The sequence below is a fragment of the Myotis myotis genome, unplaced genomic scaffold (assembly GCF_014108235.1).
Source record: "Myotis myotis isolate mMyoMyo1 unplaced genomic scaffold, mMyoMyo1.p scaffold_m19_p_2, whole genome shotgun sequence".
Classification (NCBI taxonomy): Eukaryota; Metazoa; Chordata; class Mammalia; order Chiroptera; family Vespertilionidae; genus Myotis; species Myotis myotis.
Window position 1 is genome coordinate 25,865,993 of NW_023416324.1, and position 24,022 is coordinate 25,890,014.

Genomic DNA, 24,022 nt, shown 5'->3' on the forward strand with positions numbered 1-24,022 from the left:
CTCCCTCTTAACAGCTGCACCAAGACTAGTTATCAGCAGAGGCCCCGCTGCTCTTCATGGGAACGCTGGTGGAAGACGAAGGTGATAGCAGTGGAGGCAGCATCCCAGGCAGCCTGGAGTACCTCATCCCTGAGCCCCCGCTTATCAGTGCTATGGTTCCATTGAGCCAGGTCTGAGGTGCAGTCAGAACCATCAGGGGGTGGCCTGATTTGGTGGTTGTTGACACAGCGGCGGCAGCGCAACCTGGGGGCAGAGGACAAAGCTGTGGTCACTGTACACCCCATCTCCAAGCTATAAGGAAAATTCAGATAATGGCTCCAAGGGCACTCCACCCACCTATCGTGTGTGTCACTGAGGCTAGCCTCATCCAGGGTAAACAGCTCCTTCAGCTCGCCCAGAGAGAAGTGTCGTTCCACATCCTGCTCTTCATCCACCACACAACTACTCAGTGCCTTCTTGTGGCTCTGACGCTGAAAGATCTTCTCCTCGATGGTTCCTGCCTGGGGGAAGATTGGGGGAGGCAGGGAGGCAGGGCTGAGTCATCTCCATACATAAGGAGAAGGAAAAAACAGGGAATGAAACTATAGCCATCCAAGAGAAAGAAAGATAAATGAAAAGTAAGATCCTTGCAGCAATACCTCTGCTTAGCTAATCCCATTGTGTAGCCCAGTGGTCGGCAAACTCATTAGTCAACAGAGGCAAATATCAACAGTACAACGATTGAAATTTCTTTTGAGAGCCAAATTTTTTAAACTTAAACTATATAGGTAGGTACATTGTTATTAACTTAATTAGGGTATTCCTAAACTGGCCTTTGCTAAAAACGTCCTCAATCTGAGGGGTCAACCTCAGTGAATGTACCCCACTTCTTCTAACGCCACTTCTTCAAAATACACTCGCCCAGCCCTGACCAGTTTGGCTCAGCGGATAGAGCGTTGGCCTGCACGACTCAAGGGTCCCAGGTTCGATTCTGGTCAAGGGCATGTACCTTCGTTGCGGGCACATCCCCAGTAGGGGGTGTGCAGGAAGCAGCTGATCGATGTTTCTCTCTCATTGATGTTTCTAACTCTCTATCCCTCTCCCTTCCTCTCTGTAAAAATCAATAAAATATATTTAAAAAAAAAACTCGCCCAGGCCGAAAACCGACTTCTGTGCATGGGCCACCAAGTTTCAATCGCACTGTACGTGCACGCCCGCAGATGGTATTTTGTGGAAGAGCCACACTCAAGAGGCCAAAGAGCCGCATGTGGCTCACGAGCCACGGTTTGCCGACCACTGGCCTAGCCTATCTCTTGGGAATATGACTTGTGCAGGTCTGCCCATCCAGGATGTTTTCTGTACTAATGGAGGGTTTCAGGGCCTGGCTAAATTCCTTTAGGGTTAGCTGAGGTTTGTCTGTAGCAACTTCTCCAGACTTGCACACCAAGCCCTAGTCTCACCCAATAACTATCATTTGGGTATTATATGCCAGACCCTGTGCTAACACTAGGATACAAAGAAGAATCAAATATCCTTATTCTTGAACTCAGACTAGTGGGACAGACATATAAGCTACTTGGTACAATAGATTTCTGTACAGAATACCTAGTAGCCCACAAGAGGGATGGGCAAAATGGAACTGTGTTGAAAAGCATGAAAGTAAGGATGATCCTCAAGCTGAATCTTAAAAAAAAAGAGACTAGATCATTTAGAAGGGCAGAGAGAAGGGAAGGCATTCCTTGCATAGGAACAAAGGAATAAGCCTGGCCTGTGGGAGGACTGAGGCGTTCAGCCTATCCAGATGACAGTGGAAGTATAGTAAAAGCTGGGACTGAGAAAGTCAGCAGAGTCTGTACTGGAGAAGCTTGGATGCCAGGCTGAAGAGCTTGACCTTGTCCTAAAAAGCAAAATCAGAATTTTTTGAAAGCTCATTCTGAAAGAAGTATGTAAAGAATGGGTTAGGATAAGACCAAAGGTAAAGAATCAGGAAGCTGCTTGCAATATCCAAGTAGAGATTACTGTGACTTTAGCATGGGATGGAGAGGAAAGTTAAATTAAAAAAATTTCAGGAGTTTAAAATCAATGGTAATTGGAATCTGATTGTTAGGAGACAGAATAGTCTAGTAGGATAATGCCCAGATTTGGGTTGAGTGGCCAATGGAACCATTAAATGACAAAATTCAGAAGGGGAGCATGTTTCATCATAATGTATATGAAGTCTTGTAAGATATTCAGGTGGAGCCCTAGTCCATTTGACTCAGTGGATAGAGCATGGCCTGCGGACCAAAGAGTACCAGGTATGATTCCAGTCAAGGGCACATACCTTGGTTGCAGGCTCCTCCCCAGCCCAGGCCCTGGTCAGGGCTCATGCAGGAGGCAACCAATCGATGTGTTTCTCTCACATCAATGTTTCTCTCTGTCTTTCCCTCTCTCTTTCCCTCTCCCTAAAAAATAATGGAAAAATATCCTTAGGTGAGGATTAACAAAAACAAACAAACAAACAAAAAATATTCAGGTGGAAATGTACAGTAGGTGATGGATACATGGGGCTAGAACTCAGGTAAGAGATCTGGGCTAGCCCTGGCTGGCTTGGTTCAGTGGATGGAGCGTCAGCCTGTGGACTGAAGGGTCTCAGGTTCGATTCTGGCCAAGGGCACATGCCTGGGTTGTGGGCTCGATCCCCAGTAGGGGGTGTGCAGGAGGCAGCCAATCAATGATTCTCTCTCATCATTGATGTTTCTCTCTCCCCCCTCTCCCTCTCTGAAATCAATAAAGAAATTAAAAAAAAAAAAAAGATTTATGGAAGAGTGCAAAAGGCAGGGGGAAGAATTCAAGCCTCATGGCCTACATTTTTTTCTGTGAAGTAGGACAGGGTCTCTGCAGAAGAATGAGAGACAGGGTTAAGAAGTAAACTTGAGGGCAGTAGTGAAGGCTTAAAGTGGTTGTTGAAAGAAAATGAGATATGGCCCAGCCAAAATAGTGAATGTGATTAGTGGCAGTGCCCATCTGTAAGTGCAAATTTACCTGGTGTAAAAGCTGAGAACAGCTGTACCAAGTGAAATAGGTATTAGGGAAGGAGTTCCTAAAAGGATACACAATAAGGATCAGGCCGAACAGAAAAGGAAGTAAAGCTAGATTTGAGGACTGGGGTCAGGGTACTAGGGACATTAGGTTGAAGCAGATGTAGGAGGTATAAGAAAGCTGGAAGGTCAGGAAGTGATAGCTGTTAACTAAAGTTTTGGGTACTATGTAAAGTTTCAGTATTGTTTAAGTTCCACAGTGTAGCCTTTAGAGTGAGTAAAATTGGGGGAGGTCAAGGAAACATGAAGGCCAGAATGCTGGATAACTGCATGGTCCTTGAAGTCCACCAGGATGATAGCCTGATTGGGAAACAAATAAAGATTGAGCCAAGGCCTGTTTGGCTCAGTGGATGGAGCGTCGGCCTGCGGACTGGGGGGTCCCGGGTTCGATTCCGGTCAAGGGCATGTGCCTTGGTTGCGGGCACATCCCCAGTGGGGGATGTGCGGGAGGCAGCTGGTCGATGTTTCTCTCTCATCGATGTTTCTAGCTCTCTATCTCCCTTCCTCTCTGTAAAACATCGGTGGGATGTATTTGAAAAAAAAAAAAAAAAAAGATTGAGCTGGTGTCTAAAAATCATTAACAAATTATGAAAATAGCAGGAGGTAGATGACTATTGTAAGGAAAAGAGAAATCAAACTAGACAACTTGAGCTTCAAAAGAACTATGGGATGGATGGTCTGAGTGATCACTGAGAACTTGGAGAATGCCAATACCTCTTTTTAATACCATGGGACATGGAGTATAAGAAGACTACAAGGCCACATCGGAGAGTAGAAATCAGGTATGAAGGAAAGTAGGTGTCCTGTGAAAAGGATGGGGCCACAGGGGAGTTTGTTAACTACTGAACACAGGTATCCAGAGAGCATTGTAAAGAAGGGTTTGAAGGAATGGGGTGGAGAGAACAGAAGAATAAAAGGCTCCTGGCTAAGGCCACTGCTAGAAGCAGAGAGCCCAAAGAGTGGCACTAAAAAATAACCCAAGATGGTCCTAAAGGTCTTATTCCATCCTTACAGACAGCAGGCGATAGATATAGCAGGTCTTCTTTTGACCGTCACGCCAGACCCGAGCCATAGCTTGTTCATCATTAGCCGGGTTCCAGTCAGGGTCAAACATGACCAGGCGGTTAGCCCCAATGAGATTGAGGCCACAGCCCCCCGCTTTGCTGCTCAGCATGAAGACAAAGTCAGGACTCTGGAAAGAGAAGAAGCAGAAAAGAACCTTTCGCAGCCTGAACTAGAATCCTCCTCAGCCCAGTCAACTGTTCTCTCACACATCGATATTCTTAGGCTCAGACCAATTGTGAGGATCACCAGTTTGCATACCATCCAACTTCCCAGCCCACAGAGTCAGTGCCCAGCCCAGCCATCACTAACCAGTCTAACCCTACCACACCCACCAGAAAAAAAATCCAGGAAGACACTAGAGCGCAGCCCCCTTATAGCTTCTCTATCAACCCTGATCCTGATGTTACTACATTGGTGGTGTGGGGGCAAGGGTTGTGCATTTACCGATGGACTATTGAAGCGCTCTACAACCTTGGCTCGCTTCTTAATGGACATGGTGCCATCCAAGCGGACATACAAATACCTAGAGGGAAATCCAAAGATCAAAACCCAAGAAAGAAGAGTTTCTTGGACCCAGAATTACGAAGGGACTACACTAACCATACTTGAGGCTGTTTCATGCACAGCCTGAGGCCCCACACTCACAGAAGGAGGGGCAAGAGCCAGGAGCCAGGATTCTGTCCTGTGGGAACACCTATAAGACCAGGGGCTATTCTGCTTGGGGAGGCACTTTGGCAGCCAGTTAGGCTCTTCCCTACCTTCGGGCCCGGCAGAGCTTCTCAAAGAGGTCCAGTGTCTGGGTGTAATTGGACACCAGCACTACTTTATCACTGCTGCGGCTTCGGGTCACCGCCAGGATGTAATCAAGGACCAGCATTTTACCTGGGGAGATGAACTATTAGTCCCCAGTGTGTCATCCCAATGGCCCAAAATTCTTACTCTTGATATCCTGCCTTGAGAAAAGATAGGTTTAGAATATAGAGACAATCTCCCACCCTTCATCCCAGAGATGCCAAAACAACAACAGCAGCAAATGGTAGGAAAGGGCTCACCTGACAGCTGGGGCTCTAGAACCTTGGAGCTATAACCAGGGGGGAATATGTCCAAGGCACCTTCAAAGCCATCCTCTTCTTCCACACACTTGTCATAGATGAGAGCTGGGTCTGGTAAAAAAATAAAAATTAAAAATAAAATTTAAAAAAAAAAAGGCCAGCTACATTGCTTTCAGAAATTTCCACTTCAGTTCTCATTAGAAAGAACCTCCTCTAGAAAGAAGCCTATCCAAATGACCTTCTTCAGCACTGGATTTGCTTGGTCCCAAATGCCAGCGTGTAGTCAGTGCCATCTGGGAGAATGAATGGATAACCTGGCTCACCAGTGTTCTCCCAACAAAAAGGAAGCTATACCAGAGACAGTACATTTGTTATTTTTATTCCTGTCTGACATTCTGTGTGCATGAACACACACACACAGTCCTCTATACCCCAAGCATCAAGCATAGGCTGGGCAGAGGATAAGCTGAAGTTTTCAAAGCAAAGGGTCTGGTTTACAAAGTAAACAATGTAGGGCTCATGCCCTCGGGAGGGAGGAATCACATATGGCCTCTATGAGGACTCTGAGGACAAGGATTAGTGAAGGTGGCTGGATCGCCTGCGGGAGCCTACCCTCCTTGCTCACTCTCACAGAAGATCTCTGAGGAGCATGGACCCCACTCACGATTACAAAGCTTCTTTAGTGAGGTGATGGAAGACAGGGAAGATACACTCATCTTGCCCTCACGCAACTCCTCTGCTGGCTTGGCCTGTCTCAGAAACCTCTGGTATAATTCAGTCTGAAGCGGTGTCAACCTGAAAAAAAGGCAGCTGGGTCAGTGAGAAAGGCTGAACCATACTTGGGCCCTCTGAGGACAACTTGAAAACTGGGCTTTTACACCCCTAAGTTGAGTTCAGTACCTACAACAAACCACCTGCTCAATCTTCACAGGCAGATACTTAGACAGGATATCAGATGTCCTCCGTATCAGACACCTAGAGAGAACAAGATAAAAAGGTAGGTGCTGGTAAAACCACTAAAAAAACTGCTGGAATAAAAATTACCACCTAAAGGACCAAAAATGACTCTTTTGTACTATTAAATGTCAGAGACCCATCAGTCCTAGGGCAAAGCTATCTATACCGGGGTCGCAGTCATGGGAACGGAGACCCTTACAGTCTAGCTTTAACTGACAACTCTTTCTCTTCCCCTTCAAAAGGTTAGCTGGTCTTCAAGAAGAGGCCAAGGTCTCCCATTGTGTCTAGTGCTCTGATAGGGAAAGCAAGCTGCAAACCACTAAGTCCTTAGGGAAGTTTCTGCATTTGCCCATTGCTCTTGTCAAATGACCCAAGGCTCAATGAAATTAAGCCCACACCTCCTAGCAGACCAGGAAGAACAGGGATCAGGCACCTAAGCAGCAGGTCCTAACACACTGTCTCCTTCCTGCCATCTAAAATTGGGAGGGAGAGGTGGCAATTGGGAAGAACAGGACTCTTCAGGATGTAAATCATCAAGTGTATATATCTATAACAGGAGTCCAGAATGTACCTGCCCTCCTGTGCTATGTGGGCCCCATAGAAAAAGCCATCTCAGTCTGGAAGCCACACCCATCCATCAGATCTATCCCTACCTATGAGGCCTGGGAAGGTAAGCATGGTTCTTTAGGTTTGAGATCAAATGTTAAGAAGCTTCTGAAATACTAACAGTGTTCTGAGGGATATTTTGCTCAGGAAATCCAACAGCGTCAGAAAAGAGCTTCCTCAGCAGGTTGCTAAGCAGACCAAAACCAGACCACAGGACTGAGGCCAGACCCCCTATTTTATTCAGTAGTTATAGTCAGAACACAGATCCCACACCCTTCCTAGAATCCCGGCCTTCATAGGTCAAGGTCCCAAAAGACTGGCCTTGGATGGCTTAGGGGGCAACTCTGATGACCTCAGTTGGGGGAACCCAAATGAAGTGCTGCCTTCTAGTCCCACCCTGCTATTACCTATTCACAATGCTGGTGAGCTCCCGCAGTCGCTCCTCTCCTAGCTGCCTCTCTGCCTCACTGGCAGCTGCATCTCTACCCTTCAAAATTGGCAACTCAAAATGCTTCTTGAACTCATGGGCAGTTCCTAGACGCAGAAGAGAAGGGGAAATTAAAGAATGTAGAAAAAGAATTATTTCCCACTGTTAGTAATGGCAGACTTCTTTGTTACAGACCAACCTTCCTGCCAAGACCAACAAAGCTAAACAAATTACAGCCAATTTGTTTGAATGAATCGGAGAGCTACCAAAACACAGAAGACTTAAAAGGCCAAATAGTGAGATAGTAGATTAAAATAAAACATGTAACTAATCACATTAACTATAAATGGACAAAATAATCCAATAAAAAGACATTCCAGCCTGGCCAGTGTGGCTCAGTGGTTGATGTTGACCCATGCACCCAGAGGTAACTGGTTAGATTCTGGGTCAGGGCACATGCCTGGGTTGCGGGCTCCATCCCCAGTATGGAGTGTGCAAGAGGCAGCCCATTGATGTTTCTCTCTCATGGATGTTTCTATTTCTTCCTTCCTCTCTCTAAAAAAAATCAATAAAAACACATATTTTTAAAAAAGACAATCCAATTATCAGACTGGATTTTTTTTTTTTTTTAAATATATTTTATTGATTTTCCACAGAGAGAAAGGGAGAGAGATAGAGAGCTAGAAACATCGATGGGAGAGAAACATCGATCAGCTGCCTCCTGCACATCTCCCACTGGGAATGTGCCGCAACCCAGGTACATGCCCTTGACCGGAATCGAACCCGGGACCTCCCAGTCCGCAGGCCGACGCTCCATCCACCGAGCCAAACCGGTCTCGGCCTGGATTTTTTTTAGAGCACCCACCTATATACTGTTTGTAAGAGATAAAGGTGCATGTATCAGTACAATGAAGTTCATGCCACAGTATGGACAAACCTTGAAAACATTACACTAAGTAAAATAAGCCAAAGACAAAAATTCAGATATTATAGGATTCCACTGATATGAAATATCCAGAATAGGTAAATCCTTACAGACAGAAAGCAGATTAGTGGTTGTCAGGGTCAGGGGTAAAGGGGAAATAGAAAGTAACTGCTTAATGGGTATATGACTTTCTTTTGCCCAGAAATTAAAAAAAAAAAAAATCAATACCTCCAAATAGCCAATGATTATATTAAAAGATATCTAACTTTATTCAACATTAGGCAGATGGAATGAGATATTACTAAACACCAACAAAATGACTAAAATTATTTACTTATTTATTTAATTTGTTAATCCTCACCCGAGGATATTTTTCAATGGCTCTTCAGGAAGGGAGAGGGGGGGGAGGAGGGAGAGAGAGAAACAGAGACAGAAAAACATCAATGTGAGAGAGACACGTCGACTGGTCGCATCCCGCATGCACCCGACTGGGGGCGGGGATGGAAGCCACAACCCAGGTATGTGCCCTTGACTGGAAATTGAACCCTCGACCCTTCAGTGCACAGGCCAAAGCTCTAACCACTGATAAACACCTGCCAGGGCGACTAACATTTTTTGAAAGAAAAAAAAATTTTTTTTTAATATATTTTATTGATTTTTTTTACAGAGAGGAAGGGAGAGGGATAGAGAGTTAGAAATATCGATCAGCTGCCACTGGAGATGTGCCGGCAACCAAGGTACATGCCCTTGACTGGAATCGAACCTGGGACTCTTCAGTCCGCAGGCCGACGCTCTATCCACTGAGCCAAATTGGTTAGGGCTTTTTTGAAAATTTTAAAGATAAATATTGGTGATAGAGAGCCATGGTTAACAAACTCCAGCCATGGGCCAGCCACCTGTTTCTGTAAATGAAGTTTTATTAGACTATAGCAATGCCCATTATGGCTGCTTTCACTCTACAATGGCAGAACTGAGTAACTGTGACAGAGTTTGCCTGTGAGCCTAAAACACTCTCTAGCCCTTTAAGAAAAAAAATTGCTGACCCATGATATAGAGTAGACACTGGAATTCTCATACTCTGCTGGTACAATCACTTAAAGTGATTATAGAGCTGAACACATGCATAACATATGACCCAGCAATTCCACACTTAGGACAGAGAAATGCATATCATGCTGAGGTAAAAACATGTGCAAGAATGTCCATAGCATCATTATTAAAAGAATAAAAAACTGGAAATAAAAATTGTCTATCAATAGTAAGAGAAATAAAACATGGTATATCCACTAAAGGGAATAGTATACAAAAATGAAAAACTACAACTACAGGCAACAACATGGATGATTTCTCATAAATATAATGAACAGAAGAAACCAGATGCAAAGGAATATATACTGTATGATTCCATTTATATATATAAAGTTCAAGAATATTTCTGGGAAGAAAAAAGTAGTGATTAGAAGGGGGTGGGAAGGTGCCTCTGAGATGGGAGGGCTGCTGAGAGAGTGATAGTAACTGATCTGGTGGTGGTCAATCAAATATGTTCTTTGTGAAAATCTTGCTGCTCAGCTGGTTCTCACCTTAAGTGATTTTCCTAAGCACTGTCAAGTTGGGGTGACACTAAAAACCTGTTCCACAGATATCTAAGTGCAAGAACTTCCCAAATGGTGGTTACTGGGGCAGGGGAGAGTGAAAAATAGCGAGCTATTGTTTAATGGGTAGAGTTTCAGTTTTGCAAGATAAAAAAAGTTCTGGAGTTAGATGGTAGTGATGGTTGCACAACAATGTGTATATACTTAATGACACTTAATTGTACACTAAAAAATGGTTTTTTAAAAAAGAAAGAAGCTGCCCAAGACTGTCTGCTCTGAGGTCAAAGCTCTCGTGAGGTAACAAAAATATCTGGAGATATTATTTCCATCCACAGTTCATAGTGACCCCATGCTCTGCAAAGAGCCTGCCACCTCTGCCAGAGAAAAATAGCCAGAGTGGGGAAATCCTAGCCACAGCAACCAGACAAAAAGAAATAAAAGGCATCCAAATTGGAAAGGAAGAAGTAAAACTGTCATTATTTGCAGATAACATGATACTATAGAAAGAACCCTAAAGATCCCACCAAAAAAACTATTGGAACTGATAAATGCATTCAGTAAAATAGCAGGATACAAAATAAATATTCAGAAATTGGTTGCATTTTTATACATCAATAATGAACTAACAGAAAGAAAAACTAAAAAAAAATCCCATTTACAATTGCACAAAAAACATAAAATACCTAGGAATAAATTTAATGGAAGCATACACCATACACATGGATACCCAAAGCAATCTATAGTTTCAACAAAATCCCTATCAAAATTCCAATGGTGTTTTTATAGAACTAGAACAAATAATCCAAAAATTTATATAACCACAAAAGACCCTAAATAGCCACAGCAATAAAAAAAGAACAAAGTTGGAGGGATCACAAGATTATAATAATCAAAACAGCATGGTACTAGTAACTAGAATAAAAAACAGACACACAGATCAATGGAAAGGAACAAAGTGCCCAGAAATAAACCCACACCTATACGGTTAACTAATATATGACAAAGGAGGCAAGACTATACAATGGGATAAAAACAGTACATTCAATAAATGGTTTTGGGAAAATTGGACAGATACATAAAAAAATGAAACTAGACCATCTTTTTACACCATATACAAGAATAAACTAAAAATGGATTAAAGACTTAAATATAAGACTCAACAACATAGAACTCTTAGAAGAAAATATAGGCAGTAAAGTCTGACATTTCTCTTAGCAATATTTTTCTGATATATCTCCTCAGGCAAGGAAAACTGAAGAAATAATAAATAGGACTATATCAAATTAAAAAGTTCTTTTGCACAGCAAAGGAAACCATCAACAAAACGAAAAGATGACCTACTGAATGGGAGAAGATATCTGCCAATGATATATTAGATAAGGGGTTAATATCCAAAATTTATAAAGAACAAACCAACAATCCAACTAAAAATGGGTAAAGGATCTGAATGGATACTTCTCCAAAGAGGACATACATGGCCAATAGACTTATGAAAAGATGCTCAATGTCACTAAGTATTCAAAGAAATGCAAATTAAAACCACAGTGAGAGACCTGGCCAGGCGGCTAAGCTGGTTGAAGCATAGTTCCATACACCAAAAGGTTGTGGGTTCAATCCCCTGTTGGGGCACATACAGGAGGGAACCAATCGATGTTTCTCTCTCTCCCTTCCTCTAAAATTGATTTTTAAAAAGATCCTGCCCTGCCCTGACCAGTTTGGCTCAGTGGATAGAGTGTCGGCCTACGGACTGAAGGGTCCCGGGTTCAATTCCGGTCAAGGGCATGTACCTTGGTTGCTGGCACATCCCCAGTGGGGGGTGTGCAGGAGGCAGCTGATCGATGTTTCTCTCTCATAGATGTTTCTGGCTCTCTATCCCTCTCCCTTCCACTCTGTAAAAAATCAATAGAATATATTAAAAAAAAAAAAAAAAAAAAAAAAGATCCTGCCCTAACCAGTTTGGCTCAGTGGATAGAGCATCGGCCTGTGGACTGAAGGGTCCCAGGTTCGATTCCGGTCAAGGGCATGCACCTTGGTTGCGGGCACATCCCCAGTAGGGAGTGTGAAGGAGGCAGCTGAATCGATGTTACTCTCTCATCAATGTTTCTAACTCTCTATCCCTCTCCCTTCCTCTCTGTAAAAAATCAATAAAATATATATTTTTAAAAAATGATCCTCCAGTGAGGATTAAAAATCAAAACAAAACAAAACCACGATGAGCTATCACCTCAAACCTGTCACAATGGCTATCATAAAAAAATCAGCAATTGTTGGCAAGGATGTGAAGAAAAAGGAACCCTTATGCAACATTTTTGGGAATGCATATGTTGCAGCTACTACAAGTATGGTTGGAGGTTCCTCAAAATAGTAAAAATAAGACTGCCTTATGATCCAGCAATTCCATTTCTGGGTATATATCCAAAGAAACCCAAATCTAATTTGAAAAGATATATGCACCCCTATGTTCACTGCAGCATTATTTACAATAGATAAGATATGGAAGTGCCCTAAGTGCCCATCAGTAGACGAGTAGATAAAAAAGTGTTGATAACAGCCCTAACCGGTTTGGCTCAGTGGATAGAACGTCAGCCTGCAGACTGAAGGGTCCCAGGTTTGATTCTGGTCAAGGGCATGTACCTTAGTTGCAGGCATATACCCAGTAGGGGGTGTGCAGGAGGCAGCTGATTGATGTTTCTAACTCTCTATCCTTTATCCTTCTTCTCTGTAAAAAATAAAAAAATATATATATTTTTTAAAAAGTGTTGATACATATATACTATGGACTATTACTCAGCCATAAAAAAGAATGAAATCTTGCCCTGGCTGGTGGCTCAGTTGGTTGGAGCATCATCTTGTACACCAAAAGGTCACAGGTTCGATTCCCAGTCAAGGCATATACCTAGATTGCAAGTTTGATCTCTGGTCAAGGTGCACATGGGGGGCAGCTGATCCACGTTTCTCTCAAACAAAAAATAAACAAAAACAATGAAATCTGCCCTGGCTGGTTTGGCTCAGTGAATAGAGCATCGGTCTGCGGACTGAAGGGTCCTGGGTTCGATTCTGGTCAAGGGCACATGCCTGAGTTGTGGGCTCGATCCCCAGTAAGGGGCGTGCGGGAGGCAGCCGATCAATGATTCTCTCTCATCATTGATGTTTCTATCCCTCTGTCCCCTCTCTCCCTTCCTCTCTGAAATCAATAAAAATATATTTTTAAAAAACACACACACAAAAAACCCCACAATGAAATCTTGCTCTAGCCAGTTTAGGTCAGTGAATAGAGCATCGGCCTGCGGATTAAAGGGTCCTGAGTTCGATACCCAGTCAAGGGCACGTACCTTAGTTGCAGCCTCTTCCCCGACCCGGTCTGAGCATGCAGGAAGCAACCAATGGATGTGTCTTTCTCACATCCATGTTTCTCTCTCTCCTCCCTACCCTCCACTCCTTCTAAAAAATAAAATAATAATAATAATTATTATTATTATGGCCAGAAAGGACCTTGCCGAGATGCTTGGCAGAGCCAAGGTCTCCCTGACAAGAGAAGTCCTCCTACAAGTACTAGCATTCTCTTTTCTCTCCTCAGCTAGAGTTACAGGTAAGACTCCTCTCCAGTGTAGCAAACAAGGCTGGATTCTTACCCAGTATGCCTGAATTAACAAAATGTACCAAGCTGAAATACTCAAGGAGATCATTCTGGATGGGAGTCCCGGAGATGAGCACCCGCCGGCTGGTGTTCAAGCTGTCCAGGGCCTGGTAAGTCTGATTTTCAGAGTTCTTGAGTCTGTGTCCCTAAAAGGAAATTCTCACTTAGGCCTGGGCACAATATGGCATCCCTAATAGGAGCAAAGTCTTGTGTAGAGAATCCCATCTCTGGCCATCAGTTCACAGCACCTCACCCTCCTCGGAGTTCCAAAAAGTGCTTACTCCCTCTTTTGACAGATTGATATCATGGGCTCTCCTCTCATTTGCCTCCTCCAAAGCAGCATGCTCTATACTCAGCATTCCCCAGGGACTGACACAGACCTTGGAGGGAGTTCTCAGTGAGGAGACTCTGACAGACTTTCTCCTACCACCCAGACTGCTGAGAGTCAAGTACCTCGTCACATATGACCAGTCCAACACTCCCTTTCTGGAGGACTCCAACATGAAGGCGGAATGTCTCATAGGAAATGATGAGGATGGGAGAAGGCACTCTGGCTCCACGCTGGTTCATGAATCCTTCTACAACAGAAAAGGTGTCAAGGAACAAATCTTAGAATATCTTTTAAAAAAAAAAAAGTTTGATAGCTGTTTCATTCAGCCTGGAAATAACTATTTCAACTATTTTCCATAGAATTCTCTTCTCTGCCACCCCTCATTGCCCTCAACCCTGGCCATCAGTAAGCATTCACATAAGAAAGGAATATAATGCCCAGCTGGTGTGGCTCAGTGGTTAAGAGCCAACCCAGGAACCAAGAGATCACTGGTTCAAGTCCTGGACAGGGCACATACCCGGGTTGCAGGCTTGATCCCCAGTAGGGGACATGCAGGAAGCAACCGATCAATGAGGTTTCTCTCATCAATGTTTCTATATCTCTATCCCTCTCCCTTCCTCTCTCTCTAAATATCAAGAAAAACATATAAAAAAGAAAAGAGTAGTTTGTGTAGAAGAGTAGTTTGTGTGAAGACTCCATACCCAGCTTTTGATCTATCTCGTCCTTAGAGCCTCCATCGATGGCCAGAGGTTGAATCCTCCCTCCAAGCCATTTCCCAACTTCATTGTACCAGTTCTTCACCAGGCTGGAGGGCGACACCACCACTGCCTTGTCAATTTCTGGCTTGCACTCTGGACTCTGGCGCAAAAGCGTCCACATCAACGTGATACACTGCAGTGTCTTGCCCAGGCCCATCTCATCAGCCATAATGCAGCCATGGCTGCCGGGGATGCGCCGACTGGTGACACAATCCCACAGGAACTGCACGCCCTGGGGAAGAAGAGCACTCAGCCCACTTTGGCATCCACACTGCTGCTGTCCTAAAGATGGCAGCCTCAAGCTCAGCCTAGCCCATAACTCATTCCCCCGCTTACCCCCACCCCCCACCCCACTTACCTCTCTCTGATGAGGCCGCAAGACCTTACTGAGAATAGGATCAACAACCACATGGACAGGGAGTTTTTCCCTGAGAAAATACAGCAAAGAAAACATGGAGCTCAGACATAGGCAAGGGCATGCCCTAAGAAGTTGTGTCCTGCTGACCCAGAAGCCACAGAGGCAGCTGCCTAAAAAAGGACCTTCTTGGCCTGGTAATCAAACCATAGTAAATTCCTGCCCCGGGGAAATTTAGGTAAGAGGGATGGGCTCTCTATGTTATCACCTCAACCCCGCCTGCTCCTGAGTGAGGAATCCCCACCTTGGTCATGTCCACATGCTCTTGCCTAGGCACTCTCCTTCCCCCCCACTCTCTGGATGGCACAGCCGTCATGACAGCACTCTGAAAACATATGCCCGTCCCCAGGGATCAGAACTGCTCAAGAAATACCAACACACATACTTGTCAAGCTTCAGCTGGTCATGGGCGCTCAGCGGGGGAGGTTCATACAGAACCAAGGCACCTTCTTCCAGGGGGTCATGGAGGGCCCGGCGGACCCCAGCCCTTTTGAGGCCCAATGCCCGAGAGCCCAGTGGACCTAGGAACCAACAATCTGTTAACTAAGCCTCTATGTTGAGGAGCTCCAGCAGGCCCAGCTCAAATTCCTATCCTTCACCAACCTTTCCAAAGCCTCCATATGACCCTCTCTCTCCCAGAACCTCTCCAAATACAGTTTGGGCACTGCTACCTGACCGTATCCCAGTCTGCCTCAGATCAGAGTCTCTATTATTTTAGTTTGCCATTCAACTACAAACCTCAGAAGGGCCAGGTCTTGTTCATCTCAACTCAAGTCAATCCTGGAAAGGTCTAAAACCCTGAAAGGGCCTTTCAAGACTTAGAGCTGGCCTCCTCTCTCCCAGCCCCAGTGCACAATGCTATGCTCTATATAGGACAAGGAAAACTTTGTAGAACCTAAGCCTCCAACCGAGTCAACCTCATAAAGATACCATTGAACTCACTTGGACTAAATGAAACCTGGACCCATCAGTCACCCTGGCCCACCAGGAGCTTCCTAAGCACTGCACATCCCCACCAAGAAGATGAAGGGCGGCCTTGCTGACACTATCAAACAGCTTTTTTTCATGCAGACCTCAGTGGAGCCACCCCATACACAGTCACCACTGGACTGGCATCTTCAATTCCAAGGTAAGTTTATATGTTCAAAAGCTGAGGTTTTAATCTATCCAGGCACAGTGACGCATGACAGAGTTAAAAATAGAAAAGTTTCCATTTTTACCTTGATAATTTGGAATGGGGATTTTGAAAGGCTTTGACAAAATGCTTCGAATAAATGCTTCCTAAAAAGAAACAGAGAGAGAAAACAGGGATTCAGGACTCTTTAGAGATGTTATGGGATACTATTTCTACAAATGCAGCCTAAAATGCCGATGTAAGCACCGTAATACAGTAAGAGCATTGTATTTTTATTACAGCTCATTAAGAATCACCTAGAACATTGTGCTCCATATTAGATTTGTACAACAGCTTCTTTTCTTGCTTTCTTTGTCTCTTGATTAAAATCTTCCCCTCAAGAAAACAAGAACCAAGGTCTCCTTCCTCTCACTGGTAACAAATGTGTTACTATCCTTATCTTACTAGACAAAGCTGGCCACTACTCCTCAAATATTCTGTCGTTGACTTCTATGCCACCACTCTCCTACTATTCCCTTCTCTGGGGCTCATGCTCAGTCCCCTAAGGGGTTTTCTTTTTCCTCTGCCTAATCCCCCTTAAAAGTAAGTGTTCCTCGGGGCTCGGATCTAGGCTCTTCTTTTTCTTTTTTAATCCTCACCCGGAGATATTTTTCCATGATTTTTAGAGAGAGTGGAAGAGAGAGGGAAAGACGGGGAGGAGACTGCAACAGAGGTACATGACCTTGACTAGAATCGAACCCGGGACCTGTAGGTCTGCAGGCTAGTGCTCTATCCACTGAGCCAAACCAGATAGGGCTCTAGGCTCTTCTGACTGCACACTCACCCTGACACTTCAATACCCGTTGGAGGTATGGCACTAAATATCATCAATATGCTAATGACCCCAAGTCTATTTCCAATCAGTACCTCTCTCCTAGGCTCCACACCCACATATGCAACCACCCCCAAACCTAGACATTCTACTGGTGTCTAAGGCTAAAGTCCTCATCTCCAGGGTTGCACTATGACTTTTGTGGGTCTGAGGCACTTTTGCCTTTGGGGCCAGAAGGTAAGTAGTTTTTGCCACCCCAAAATGTGCCTTTTGGGATATGAATTATTTTTTTAGGCTGGTTATTTTTAACAAACAGCATTCTTGGACGAAGCTCTGAAAGCCAAGTAGCAGTTATCCTGGGTAAAAGGACATCTACATTTATAAGGGAAATCTTTATTTGTAAGAGTGTCTCCCTCACTGAACCCTGCCTGCCTCTACTATCAATGGAAAAGGCTTGGACTTAAATCTGCATACCCTTGTTTATTGCACTTTTCCTGGTCACCTCCCCTGACTGACTCCACCATTTTTTGTTTTTTGGTTAAGGTGGTATTTAAGGTGATGGCTTCTGCCATTTTGGCGAGTTACAGTTTTCCTGGGTCTCAGGAGGTATTCATATGATTATATGTTATGAAGCTTTAATTTTTCTCCTGCTAATCTGTCAATGACAATTTGATTATTAGTCCAGCCCGAAGAACCTAGGGTAGAGGAGAATTTTTCCTCCCCCAGAGGCTCCTCCTCCACTGCTTTCACACAGGCTGTTCCCTCCATCTAGATCATGTCCACTCTCTTCACTCGGCTGACTTCCATGCCACCACAGTATGTCCCTCAGATTCAGGTCTTCACCAACCTCCAGGCTGTTAGGACCCTATTGCATACTCCCACCACACCTGCACTTATTATCATATAGTTACTTGAATGAATCCTGAATGAAAGTCCCAGAGTACTACATGTAACCATGTAGAAACTTCATTTCTTTAATATAACTTTTCTCCTTTCTTTTCTTCTGATTCAAACTGGCTTCATCCAGTATCCTTCTTCCTTGCATGTCCACTCCCTTAATCATTAAGCCCCCAGGCCAAAGAGATTCTGATCAGAATCAAAAAATCTTAGGAACAAAGCCTCAGGTCTGTTGACCAGCAAAGACAGTTTCAGTCAAACTAGAGACAACATCTAAGCCTCAGTTGTGTTTCAGCTCCAGGCTCCAAAATGCAGGGAAACCAGACGAACTGGTGCCAGGGCTGACAACCACCCTCTACCCTAGCACTGACCAATCAGCAGAACCACAACCCGAACTCCATTAGTCACAATGATTAATGATGTTTCCCCAATGTAGCCCATCCATGGAAGCCACCGGGAGCCAGGCTTATGAGCATTAATTCATTTGTGACTCCGGGTGTGGGTCATTGCTCACCAGCCATTAGCCAGGCTTAGGCCCTGTGGGATTGGGCCTAAACTAGCTCTCCAATATCCCCCCGAGGGGTCCCGGATTACAAGAGGGCGCAGGCCAGGCCAAGGGACCCCACCGGTGCACAATCAGAGCCGGGGAGAGACACAGGAGGTTGGCCAGCCGGGGAGGGACTGTGGGAGGTCTCCAGGGCGTGTCCAGCCCTTCTCAGTCCTGATCAGCCCGACCCCAGCAGCAAGCTAACCTACCAGTCAGAGCATCTGCCTCCTGGTGGTCACTGCCCATCATAGTGACTGGTCAACTGGTCGACTGTCTGTTCCCTGGTGGTCGGCGCATGTCATAACAAGCGAATGAGTGGCCTTAGCATATCATTAGCATATTACGCTTTGATTGGTTGAACAGCGGACCAGTCGACCAGACACTTAGCACATTAGGCTTTTATTATATAGGATGTCACATATGTATTCTTTCACATTTATCATATAAAAATGTTTCTAAATGTTTGCTGCATGCACAAATAACCTCCATTACATATTCCCATAAACAGATTCCCATTTTTTTCCTTCAAAACCTCCCTGTAAAGGAAAAGCACATTCCTGTATGTGTCCTCTACTCTCAATACTACACTGCTTCACTTCTGACTCCACATGTGTGTTTTCCACACATCAAGCAATTCTTTGGCACCACCTGGGTGTCCTACAATTTTAAAAAAATACATATTTTTATTGATTTCAGAGAGGAAGGGAGAGGGAGAGAGAGACAGAAACATCAATGATGAGAATCATTGATGGGCTGCCTCCTGCATGCCTCTTCCTGGGGATCAAGCCCTTAACCCAGGTATGAGCCTTGGCAGGAAATCGAACCGTGACCTCCTGGTTCATAGGTTGATGCTCAACCACTGAGACACTCTGGCTGGGCTACAATTTATTCTTAAATCCTCACCTGAGGACACATTTTTATTGACTTTTAGAGGAGGAGAGAGAACCATCAATGTGAGAAAGAAACATCGACTGGTTCTTCACATACACACTCCAACAGACCAAGTAGCAAACCCACAACTTAAGTGCCCAGACTAGAATCAAAACTGCAACATTTTGGTGTACCGGATGACACTACAACCAAATGAGTCACTCCTGCCAGGGCTGGGAGTCCTACAATATAACTCAATTCTGATACTATCTACACACAGAAAGCATCAGATTAAGACTTCACAAGACTGCTTCCCCACCACCACTGCAGGTGGTTCTGTCTGACAGACTATACGTTAGAGGTTCCCACAACCCCTCCTTGGGTTTGATTCATTTACTAGGGCAGCTCGAAGAACACAGAAAACGTTTACTTACTAGATTACCGGTTTATCTCGAGGATATTAAAGAATATGAATAAACAGCCAGATGAAGAAACACGGCAAGGTGTGGAAGGTTCCAAGCACAGGAGCTTCTGTACCTATGGGCTTTGGGGTGCTCCACTTCCCAGCTCATGGATGCAGTGCTGTTTACCAACCCAGTTGCTCTGGGACCAGGAAGCTCTCCAAACCCTGACCTTTTGGGTTTTTATGGCGGTTTCTTTACATAAGCATGATTAAGCATTGGCCATTCATTGGTGGGTTGGTTCGCCGGGCAACCAGCCCCAAAATCAGGTGCTTTACAAAAGTTATCTCATTAACACAAACGCAGGTGTGGTTGAAGGGGTTATAAATAACATTACTTAAATTCCAGAGCTCAACATCACAGTCCCTCAGAAAACTTGGTAGAAAAAGCTTTGGATGGAGCCAGGCAGATTTGACTAGGTTATACTGTAACTTTGGACAAGTAAACCCCTCCAAGATTCAGCTTCCTCCTCTTAAAAAAATGAGAGTTACACAAGATAATGCGCAGAACCTGCCATAGTGATGATTACGTTTGATTTTACTAGACGAAACACATGAAAGCTGTAGGACTCTAAGTACTTCTTAAAACCATATGCAGAGTCAGAGACTGAACCAATACCCTGCCATGGCCTTCTTTCTCCTGTACCCTCAGGTCCTCAGGAATCTGAGCCACCTGAGATCTGGTGAAGAGGACTCCACGATGTTTCTCTCCTCCCCTCTCCCTTCCTCTCTTTCTCTAAAATTAATAAAAAATATATATTTTTTAAAAAGAAGGGGACTCCAAATCAGCACACATCTCTAAGGAGAAGAGGCCAGGCCTCCTCCAGTCCCCACCCAAGTCTGTCTGCTGGCTACTCTAGTGTCTTCAGGGGTAGGAGCCTCCCTAGGCAAAACAACAGGGGAGCATATACATTGGCAGGCTGTGGTTCTGACTTACATGCTGACTGCTGTCCAGACAGAGTGGTCGATTCGTTAGTTGGGTCAAAGCTTTCCGAAAAGGAGACAGGAAACACTCCTGGCTCTGGGTCTCACTGCTGGATTTCCGTTTCTTAGGAGTCTAGGAGAGAGTAGAGGGAAAGGTGAAGTCTAGAATACCGCAATGGCAACTAACATTTAAAATGCTTTGTAATTTTAAACCCTGGCCGGATAGTTCAGGTGGTTAGGTAGAGCATGGTCCCAATACACCAAGGTTCTGGGTTGGATCCCTGGTTAGAGCATCAACCAACGAATGTACAAATAAGTGAAACAACAAATCAACATTTCTCTCTCTCCCTCTCTCTTTCTCTAAAAATCAGCAAATAAAATTATTTTTAAATTTGATTAAGACACTTATTAAGTGCCAGACCCTGTTAAAAACTAATCACATTTATTCCCATATATCATTTTCACAGTGATCCTATGTTAAATATTTATTGTCCTTATTTAACAGGTGAAAATTGGAGCTTAATGAGTTTAAAGAACTTGCCTCCTCTGAGATGGGGCCCTGGAAGGGGTGAATGAAGTGGGCCTGTGAAGGGCAAGTCCACCAGTAGCATGGAGTCATGTAACCCCAAATCTTCACTCTAAAAAGCCCGAAGAATAATTGGGCAACTGTTTGCTTCCGTCCCTGAGTTTTCTCAAAGGAGAGACAAGAGTACAGCTGTCCCCAACTCTCAGGTCACTAAAACCACTCTCCAGTCAGTTCACACCATGGCAGTGAGGACCCCAACACCAAAAACATTTTCAGGAGCAACCAGAGCAGACAGCACCATTTATGGCCCAGCTGCACCAAGGCCGCCCAACTTCAAGTCTGAGACCCTGACTTTGGAGTCTAGGAGAGAGTAGAGGGTGCTTTACAAAAGTTATCTCATTAACACAAACGCAGGTGTGGTTGAAGGGGTTATAAATAACATTACTTAAATTCCAGAGCTCAACATCACAGTCCCTCAGAAAACTTGGTAGAAAAAGCTTTGGATGGAGCCAGGCAAGGGGCAGCCAACGTGCCGCCATCATAGGTAGAGGAGCCCCACGGTAAACCAGCAGTACAACTACAGAGCAAGCCCGACTGAGCCATCAGGCAAGAACCCACTTGTACCCGCTTGCCCAGGTACTTGAAGCTTCAGTGATCATCGAAAGGCACACCAGGAACAAACACCAGGCCCCTTCCCTCTCTCTACATCAGTTTGACATGCTTGCTCTCCATGCTTTTACTCACAAACTTCCCCTGCCCAAAATTGCCTTCTAGACCTTCTTTAGCTCATCTTTTCCTCCCAAGTTCCAGTGGTCAAGCCCTTGAACTGCTCTCTCTGAAGTAAATGCTGCACTGTCCTATTGATTTTGGTTTGCACAGATCCTGCCTACAGCCAGCCCCGAAAGCCTGGGAAGAGGGAGCAGAGCACAGGACCCAGCGCACAGCTGAACATACTATACTCCAGTATTAGCAGAGACTGGAGGGGAACCACCCCTCCAATCTAGGCCCAAGTGAGCTCAGGATGCTAAAATGGACCCAGTACATCCCACTATTTTGTGACATTGGGTAAAGGGACAAAAAGCAAAAGAACAGGCTGCTAGTTGCTGTTGGGGAGCATTTTTTTTTTTCAAGGCAGCCAAAGGGCCCAACCCAAGGTGCTCTTTGGCTTTGGAATACTCCTTCCTACCAGGAAAACTGAGTCTACATTAGCTTCTGGTGAGCACTTGAGAACAAATATTTTATTTATCTATGTTCAATGCCTGACACATAGTAACCACTCATTAAAAGTTTACTGAGAGAGGCCTCTGGAGGTCATCAGGTTCATTCCATGTAACCCCAGAAACTAGGTCTAGGATTCCTTTCTGCCCAAACACTCCTGCATCCCCACCTTTTCTATCCACTTGAGGGCAGAGTACTCACCACTACCCCAGGCTGCCAATCTTCATCATCAGAAGGTCTGCCCTCCGGTTTTCTCTTGGCCAGCTGGCTGGGAGCTAAGCTCCTCCTCTGAAAGAGAATGGAAACTGAGCCCCCGCAAGAATCCTGCAGCCTGAGCCCATCGGACCCAGCCTCCCCGAGGCCTCACTTACCATCCTAGAGCCAGGAGCATAAGTATCAGGTACCCATCAGCCAAAAGACCAAGGCACCCAGAAGCTGAAAATGCAGAACCAGGGCCAGTAGAGGGCGGCCTGCTATATTAGCGAGAACGTTCTAATTAAAGGAGGATGGATGGAGGGAATTCAGCCAGTGCCCGGTGTTTGGGCCCAAACCTGAGTGGCCAGTTAGCTGAAGCCGGAGAGCAGGCCAACCAAGCAGAGATCTGGGACGGCTGGGCAAAGTGGAGTCGGTACAATGGCCTCAGGTGGGCATGAAGGAAGGAGGTAGGTAGAGGGAAAGGCGGGGGAAGGGTAATTACAGGCCAGGAGAGGCTGGGGTGGAAATCCCAGGCCAGGAGAGAGAGGCTGGGGTGGAAATCGGGGATCTGGGGAGGCGAGGCGCCCGAGCCCAGAGAAGGGGGTTTCCCAGGTCGGGACCGCAGATGCGAGGTCCAGACGGAGGGAGGCCGAGCAGGGATCCAGGCAGGACAAGTAACAGACCCAGGCTTGGGAGGGGAACCCCAGACGGAGCTAAAAAAACAGCTGAGACCAAGGTGCTCCCGGCACGCCGGCTTAATCTGGTTCTTCCCAAAGCGCGCGTTAACAGCAGCCAGGGCTCTCCGGTCCCGCCAGGCCGGGTCAATCGAACCTCCCGCGGTGCGGCTGCCGCACCACCCATTGGCTGCGTTCGATGCGTTCGGCGCTCGCGACCCAAGGAAGGGGCGGGCCTAGTGCTGCGAACTCCTAGGTGCTCTGCGCTCCGCAGCTGAAAAGGCGAAAGGGACGGGCTTGGGGGTGGGGTTTAGGCGGGAGGGCGGGGCCAACGGCGGCGGGAGCGGAAGAGCGAGGTGGGCGGGGCGAGCAGGCGGGGCCAACGGTGGCGGGAGCGGTGGAGCGAGGTGGGCGGGGCGAGCAGGCGGGGCAGGATTTCTTAGCCGGTGGGCGGGTCTCCAGCTCTAGTGCAGCGATGTTTCTGTCGTAGGCGGGTGAGCTGGCCTGGCAGCAGCCCGGTGAAACCTGATGATTATAAAAGGCAGTGCAGGTCTCCTTCTCCCCAAGGGCCTGGAGCGGAGGTCGGGGTTTGGGGTCGGACGTAGCCTCCCCAAGGGTGGAGGTCGGCATTCCGTCTGCTCCGGCAGGGAGAGTCCTCAGGGAATGTGATCTTTTTAGTTGGGGATGTTTTGGAGAAAACTGCCTTCGTTTGCTAGGCAAAACCGGATTTGGAATTTTTTGGAAACTTACTCCGTCAAGGTAAGAAATGACCAAACTCATTTTGTTTTTTTGTTTTTTACTAACATTTTTATTGATTGATTGATTTTTGTGTGTGTGTGAAAGAAACAAAACATCGATGTTGTTCCACTTCATTCATTCATTCATTGGTTGATTCTTGTATATGCCCTAACCAGGGACGCTGGCAAATTGGGAAAGAAGCG

At 45.5% G+C, this 24,022-nt stretch overlaps 1 protein-coding gene across 1 annotated transcript; it reads right to left on the bottom strand.

The window, feature by feature from the left end:
• Positions 1-2: 2 nt before the first annotated feature.
• On the bottom strand, positions 3-22,676 carry RAD54L (RAD54 like). The gene is made up of 18 exons (XM_036352296.1): positions 22,584-22,676; positions 22,414-22,500; positions 20,482-20,601; positions 16,045-16,105; positions 15,210-15,345; positions 14,768-14,837; positions 14,353-14,641; positions 13,774-13,898; positions 13,316-13,466; positions 7,147-7,273; positions 6,077-6,151; positions 5,841-5,971; positions 5,177-5,287; positions 4,883-5,006; positions 4,569-4,647; positions 4,072-4,251; positions 337-500; positions 3-243 (listed from the first exon to the last, which is right to left on the bottom strand). Exons 1-18 carry the CDS (start codon positions 22,584-22,586, stop codon positions 33-35), a joined length of 2,244 nt encoding a protein of 747 aa, XP_036208189.1. The 5' UTR covers positions 22,587-22,676; the 3' UTR covers positions 3-32.
• Between the last annotated feature and the right edge of the window lie 1,346 nt (positions 22,677-24,022).

What these genes read in the sequence shown, in the direction of transcription:
- RAD54L (XM_036352296.1), bottom strand. An exon ending in GAGCAGGTGGTTTGTTGTAG is followed by an intron (nt 5,972 to 6,076) that starts GTACTGAACTCA and finishes CCTTTTTTTCAG; the next exon opens with GTTGACACCGCTTCAGACTG. An exon ending in ATATCTATCGCCTGCTGTCT is followed by an intron (nt 501 to 4,071) that starts GTAAGGATGGAA and finishes ATCTTCCCCCAG; the next exon opens with GCAGGAACCATCGAGGAGAA.